The following is a 6,905-nucleotide window of genomic DNA, read 5'->3' as shown; positions in this document are numbered from 1 at the left end:
CCCCGGGCAAGATGGGCGCCCATGGCCGCCAACAACTCCGGCCGCCAAGCAACCACTTGTCAGGCTTGCCCTCCGTCGACTCCCTGCACTACGCGCCACCACCGCTAGCCCGTGCCAAGCTCCACCGTACAACCGCAAATCCCACCTCCACCCTGCCCGCAGCAAGGGGAGACTGCCAGCTGGAGCCACGCATGCGCCGTTGCCGCTCCACCTTGCAGCCGTCGTGTGCCGCGCCGGCCGGCCCTCCACCCGAGCTGGCCACGCCTGCACAGTCCCTTCTGGCCGTTGTGCAGGGGGAGGGAAACGGGAGAGGAGAGGAGGCCGAGTCTTGAAACCGTGATGTTTTCTACCCTTCTACCTAGATTCTTCGTCCCAAAATAAGCGACTCAACTTTATGACTAACTCTGTTTCAAAATAAATGACTCGACTTTGTACTAACTCTGTACAGAGGGAGTATTACATCACATTTTGTATAATCTTTTTCTACCCTTTTAGTTGCTGTGAACCGTAAAAAGCCAGAAACCGGAACTAGATACTTGAAAGTGAATTAAATGCGAGATTTCGACATGTTGAATTACTGCAATGTACACTTGGTAAGAGTTGACCAGTCCACAACTGCAAGCAACGACAAGAAAAAATCTACAGATTCTCGTGGCATATCCATTCACATTCGTTAAAAGAGAGAGGAAAAGAAAGAACCGAACGTGGGTCCCACGCTGACCGCGTACGCAGCTACCCACCGAACAGAAGATAAACTTACCGTAAATGACACCGGGCCCCCCACTTCATCACCAAACCGGGCCCCACCCGTCGGCCTCCCCCACTCCAACAGCCTAACCACCTTCCCGGCCCCATCCCTTACAAGAGCGAGCGCAGCCACCGCAACCCGCACGCGAAAGCGAAGCCCAGTTGAAATTAAAAGGGGAAAAATAAACCCAGACCACTCGCCGAACAGTACACCAACCCCCACCCCCCATCCCCGCCGCGCCGCCCCTGACCGGCGCCGGCGCCATGGCCGCCGCCGGAGAGCGGCGCCTCCTCGCGTGCCTCCTCCTCCTGGCCCTGATGGTCTCGGCGCACTGCCTGGACGGCGCGGGCCACCACGGCCCGCGCGTGAAGCGGCGCCGCAAGAAGCGCGAGATCCACTCCCCCGTCAAGACGGTGGTGGTGGTGGTCATGGAGAACCGCAGCTTCGACCACGTCCTCGGCTGGCTCCGCGCCGGCCGCCCCGACATCGACGGGCTCACCGGCACGGAGTCCAACCGCCTCAACGCGTCCGACCCGGCCTCCCCGGAGATCTTCGTCACCGACAAGGCCGGCTACGTGGACTCCGACCCCGGCCACGGCTTCGAGGACATCCGCGAGCAGATCTTCGGCTCCGCCGACACCTCCGCCGTGCCGCCGCCCATGTCGGGCTTCGCGCAGAACGCGCGCGGCATGGGCCTCGGCATGGCGCAGAACGTCATGAGCGGCTTCGCGCCCGACTCCGTCCCCGTCTATGCCGCCCTCGCCGACGAGTTCGCCGTGTTCGACCGCTGGTTCGCGTCCGTGCCCACCTCCACCCAGCCCAACCGGCTCTTCGTGCACTCGGCCACCTCCCACGGCCTCACCTTCAACGCCCGCAAGGACCTCATCAACGGCTTCCCGCAGAAGACCATCTTCGACAGCCTCGAGGAGGACGGCCTCTCCTTCGGCATCTACTACCAGAACATCCCCGCCACGCTCTTCTACCAGAGCCTGCGCCGCCTCAAGCACCTGCTCAAGTTCCACCAGTACAGCCTCAGGTTCAAGCTCGACGCCGCCAGGGGCAAGCTCCCCAATTACGTCGTCATCGAGCAGAGGTACTTTGACTGCAAGGAGTTCCCCGCCAACGACGACCACCCGTCGCACGACGTCGCCAGGGGCCAGAGGTTTGTCAAGGAGGTCTACGAGACGCTGCGGGCGAGCCCGCAGTGGAACGAGACGGCCCTCATCATCACCTATGATGAGCATGGTGGCTTCTATGACCATGTTCCCACGCCTGTCAAAGTGCCTCAGCCTGATGGGATTATTGGCCCTGACCCTTACTACTTCAAGTTTGATCGGCTCGGGGTGCGCGTGCCCAGCTTCCTCATCTCCCCCTGGGTTGAGAAGGGCACTGGTGAGTACTCCTTAAGTAGTAGTTTTGCTGCCCTTTATCTTCGAATTTAATGTCCATAGGTAAAATTTATTGATCAACTCTAGCAACAGGGATGAATTGACTTGCAAATATTGTTAGCTTGCGCTGTGTTTTTGATAGGAAGACTAACTTGAAGATGAATTCTTATTGATTTTGCATTGAAGCATTCACTTGGTATAGTATAGAAGCATGTAGTAAGCTTGTTTCTAGTAATACATATCGATGACCTGAGGGCCTCTGCGTTTTAAAATATTGCATCTGAATAATCAAAGTTTTGTACTACTCATCTGACTGACAATAAGCTGCCTGCAAACATCCTCCTCCACACCTGGCAAGCAAGTATCCATCTGGACATGTAGTTGCACAAGTAGCAATTTTATGGCTGCTATCAAGTGGTGGATTTCTTGCTCAGTTAGCATGGAAGCTTTCATTTTGGTATAGAAGCTTGTCGTGAATATGTTTCTAATGATACATATTGATGACCTGAGGGCCGCTGCGGTTTGAAATGTTGCATATGAAAATAATGGAAGATCTGTAGTACTCATCTTACCAAGTTTTTTTTAAGCGCTAGACGCTGATGGAGCGCTGTGCCTCTGCTTAGTGCAATGGCAGCTTAAGCGACGCCTAAGGCACGCTTAAGCGTGTTGTACAGACGCTTAAACAAGGGCACCCAAAAAACAATTTTCATTTCATGTAAGGCATCTATTAAGCCTAAAAGCGCAACCATGTTGTTGGGGAACAAGAGATGAGGAAGAGCTAGAGGTCAGGGAAGGGGAAGAAAGCCCCACATCTATCTGGCTGCACAAGCCTTGCTCTCCTCTGTTTTTCTCATCCCGCTCTCCTTTGTCTAACCCTAGGCGTCCAAGCACTTTTTTCAATGCTTACTCCAAAAGCGAAACGGTAGGCCTCTGAGCGCCTAGGTGTATGCTCAATTTTTCCCTGCATCTTACTGATGATAAGCTGCAAACATCCTCCTGCATGCCGGCAAGTATCCATGTGGACATGTAGTTTGACAACTAGCAGTTTTATGACCCTTGTCATCAAGAGGTGGACTTGCTTGCTATTTTAGTCTAACGCCATCTTTGGTTCGTATTTGCCCTTTTATTAATTTGACAAATTCTGGAACTTCAAGAAGTTGCTTAAAGACTCAATTCAGAAATTATGCTGCTATACAGGAATATGAATTAACTGGCTTACGATTTATTTTGATTGGAACAGTGGATAAGTAGCAGTTTACAGGCTTTGTCATCAAGAGGTTGACTTGCTTTCTGTTTCATTCTAATGCCATCTCTGCTTCCCGTTTACCCTTCTACTAAGTAGACAGAACTTGGAACTTGGAACTTGGCCTGTAGCTTAACCCCTCCATGAAATTGCTCTGTTTATCTTTTGTGATTTGCTTCATATATCGACATCTTAGTACTAAGCACCTTGCTTGGAATTTTGTGCAGTGATCCATGAACCAAATGGTCCGAAGGAAGACTCACAATATGAGCATTCATCCATCCCTGCGACAGTAAAGAGGCTATTTAATTTACGTGCTAACTACCTGACAAAGAGGGATGCATGGGCTGGGACCTTTGATAGCTACCTCAAAGTCCGAAAGACACCAAGAACTGATTGCCCAGGTATATTATTTGCTACAATTAAGTCATTTTATTGGCATTATGCAAGCCGTGGTTAATGATTTTTCACAAAGAAAAGCTTAGATGTTTTAACAATGTTTGCGGTTGCTTTTCAATGTGGATTTGTGGATATAAATGGCTGATTCTATTGGCATCCTGATCACATATATTAATTTTATTCGAAACAGAGAAACTCCCAGAGGTTACAAAGTCTCTGCGTCCATTCGGTGCTAATGAAGATAAATCTCTATCGGAGTTTCAAGTGGAGTTGATTCAACTCGCCTCTCAGCTCAACGGTGACCATGTGCTCAACAGCTATCCGGATATTGGCAAGACAATGAGCGTAGGAGAGGCAAACCGCTACGCAGAGGATGCTGTCTCCAGATTCCTGGAAGCTGGAAGGATCGCTCTTAGGGCTGGTGCAAACGAATCTGCTCTGGTGACAATGAGGCCCGCGCTCACCAGCAGAGCGGCAATGTCCACCGGCTTGTCATCTGAACTCTGATGGACTGTTACTGGATACCGCCAACAGATTCTGCATCATGATTACCGCTACATCATCTGCAAGAGTACGGTAGCATTTATGTAATGGTTATTAGATCTTACACATGGATTTTTTGTACATATACGCCATGATACTTCGTATCTGAAGCTTACTTCAGCGAGCCTTCGTGGTTTACGCTGTGATATCAGCTCAGGAGTATCACCCAACGACGCACCAGATGCATGCCAAATTCCCCTTCTGGATAAGCTGTAGCTGGTGTTGTACCTATTCAGCTCTCTACTGTACCTGCTTGTATAGCAGTTGAACTGCATCGTAAGGAGTATTGTACGAATTGTTGGATTTGGCCACCTGTAACTATTTGCATCTGTCTGGATTTGATGCAGTTCTAAATCTTTGTTTCACTTCAAATATGTCAGGCAGAATTTACGCTCACCAGCCAGAGAAAGGCACATCTCAGAGGGATACTTTCTAACTCCATCATTCATTCTAAAAAATGCACACTTATGATACAATTCTGTAGCTCCAAGCATTTTATCTAGGCAAAACCTCGCATACTCTATTGCTTTTATCTCATCCCAAATAGTGTCTCGTCTTCCCATAATACTCCATCCGTTCCAAATTACTCGTCGTGGTTTTAGTTTAAATTTATTTGAAACTGAGGGAGTAATAGATAAGAAGATCAATATGTTCACTCTACTTTCCTAGTGTCATCGAAAATTAAGCATGTCCGCGTTGCCACTGAAGCGAGCAAATAATAATTGTCATCTCCTCATCTCCTTCTGTTCTCAGTTTGTTCATGAGGTACGACAAGATGATGGAAATGCTGCACTTCCAGCCCCACTTCTCGGCATCTTTTGATGAAAATCGATTTATACTTGTCGATTGTCGCGCGCAAGCTGATCAAGAACGTGGGATGTTTGACAGGGACTCGTGTTGCTGCCCATGGACGCGGTTATGATGAATTGCCTGATCTATCTGTAATAGTTGTGCAGGCAGTTCTCTGACTTGTCCACTGGTACTCTTTCAGATGAGAGGAGAGTGTATCTACCAGGCATAAACAGTGTTTATCATCTCAAGGCAACAGGGTGTCTAATATCAGGACACCTGTAGCATCTCCTTGTATCGTTCGGTCTTGTACTCTGTTTGATTGTTGCTTTATATGTGAAGCGGGATGAAAGCCTGTTTCAGAGAGAGCGAGAGGTGCATGGAGTGGCCCACTAGTGCCACCTGATTGTATTTTGCAAATGAGTTTGCAAATTGTAGCACATGAGACCCAGGACCTTTTAAAGTAATAAAAGCAAGTTATTCTATAAAAACTGAGAGCTGCGCAAATTTTATTTTGGTGTATTAAAAGGTTGATGAAGGTTGTTTATATTCCTTCCAAAACTGTGTGTTATGTTTGGTCGAAGCTGTCGTCTCCTCGGATTGTATTTCCCCACCATCGACAAATGGCAGTCATTAACTTACAATGTGGTAACTGATTCCTCTCAATACAATGCGGGATTTGATCTCCCGTCGTTGAAGGCACCAAAGCGCCAGCCAGATCTGATTGATTTGGTAAAGATTGCAAGCAAAGTAGTGATATATTTCCATGTATTACTTATACTGATTTTTTTTCGAGTAACACTTAAATAGTACTCCCTCCGTAAACTAATATAAGAGCGTTTAGATCACTAAGTAGTGATCTAAACGCTCTTATATTAGTTTACAGAGGGAGTAGTATTGATTTCATTCCGACTGTTACTTAGTCCATCCCATTCCCCGCCTGCATAAATACAGGCCGCCGACTGGTGTGATATGAGATTCACGGTGAGTACCGTACGATGGCGGTCATGGCGATGCAGCAGATTGCTTCACTCCTCACCCTCATCCTCCTCCTGGCTGCTGCAGATGTCAGCCTCGCCGTCAGCACTCCATCCACGATCATCAGAACAACATGCGCCGTTCTCGACCGACCCGGCGGGTTCGGTTACGACGAGTGTGTGGACTCGCTCGCCGCTGACCCGGCGAGCGCGTCCGCTAAGGACGTACGTGAGCTCGCCGTCGTCACCACCAACCTCACCGTGGCCAACGTCACGTCGATGCTGCTCGTCCTCGATGACCTCGCCAAGAACCTCGGGTGGTGCCGCCGCATCTACCGGGGCATGAACAAGTCCCTGGAGGCCGCGCTCGGTGAGCTCCGTGCCGGGCATCTTGATGCAGCCTCCCACATACTGTTCGATGCCACCCACGCGCCCGACGACTGCGAAATCCTCTTGTTCCAGGTGAGCGCGGGGAAGAACCCGATAAGGAAGGAGAACATCGACGCCGATTGGCTGTCCGGACTGGCATACGCCATTGCTAGCTTGCAGTTGCCGAATCATCCTCCTCACCGACGTCAAGTTTGATTCTTAATGGTCTCTTTTGAAATAAACTTGACTTTCTTTTGCATTCGTATATAAATATTCACGAAAAACCCAGCGTTGACTTTGGGGCAATTTTTTTAAGTACCTAGAACTCATCTAGATGAGATATAATATGGTCCAATTCACCTGAGATATAATATGGTCCCATTCACCTGAAAAACAAGAACATATACAACCCACGTCAGCACACACGCATCTTATAGCATCACATTCAA

At 49.2% G+C, this 6,905-nt stretch overlaps 2 protein-coding genes across 2 annotated transcripts; both read left to right on the top strand.

Annotated features, from left to right (window-relative positions):
- Window positions 1-937: 937 nt before the first annotated feature.
- Window positions 938-4,693, top strand: LOC119312602 (non-specific phospholipase C1-like). Its single transcript, XM_037588336.1, has 3 exons — window positions 938-2,140; window positions 3,607-3,783; window positions 3,969-4,693. Exons 1-3 carry the CDS (start codon window positions 1,012-1,014, stop codon window positions 4,283-4,285), a joined length of 1,623 nt encoding a protein of 540 aa, XP_037444233.1. The 5' UTR covers window positions 938-1,011; the 3' UTR covers window positions 4,286-4,693.
- A 1,424-nt stretch (window positions 4,694-6,117) lies between these two features.
- LOC119312997 (pectinesterase inhibitor 12-like) lies at window positions 6,118-6,672 on the top strand. Its single transcript, XM_037588799.1, has one exon. The coding sequence runs from the start codon at window positions 6,118-6,120 to the stop codon at window positions 6,670-6,672; it is 555 nt and encodes a 184-aa protein (XP_037444696.1).
- Window positions 6,673-6,905: the final 233 nt, after the last annotated feature.

This window comes from Triticum dicoccoides, chromosome 5B (genome assembly GCF_002162155.2).
Source record: "Triticum dicoccoides isolate Atlit2015 ecotype Zavitan chromosome 5B, WEW_v2.0, whole genome shotgun sequence".
NCBI classification, from domain to species: Eukaryota; Viridiplantae; Streptophyta; class Magnoliopsida; order Poales; family Poaceae; genus Triticum; species Triticum dicoccoides.
This window is presented reverse-complemented; position numbering and strand designations above follow the sequence as displayed.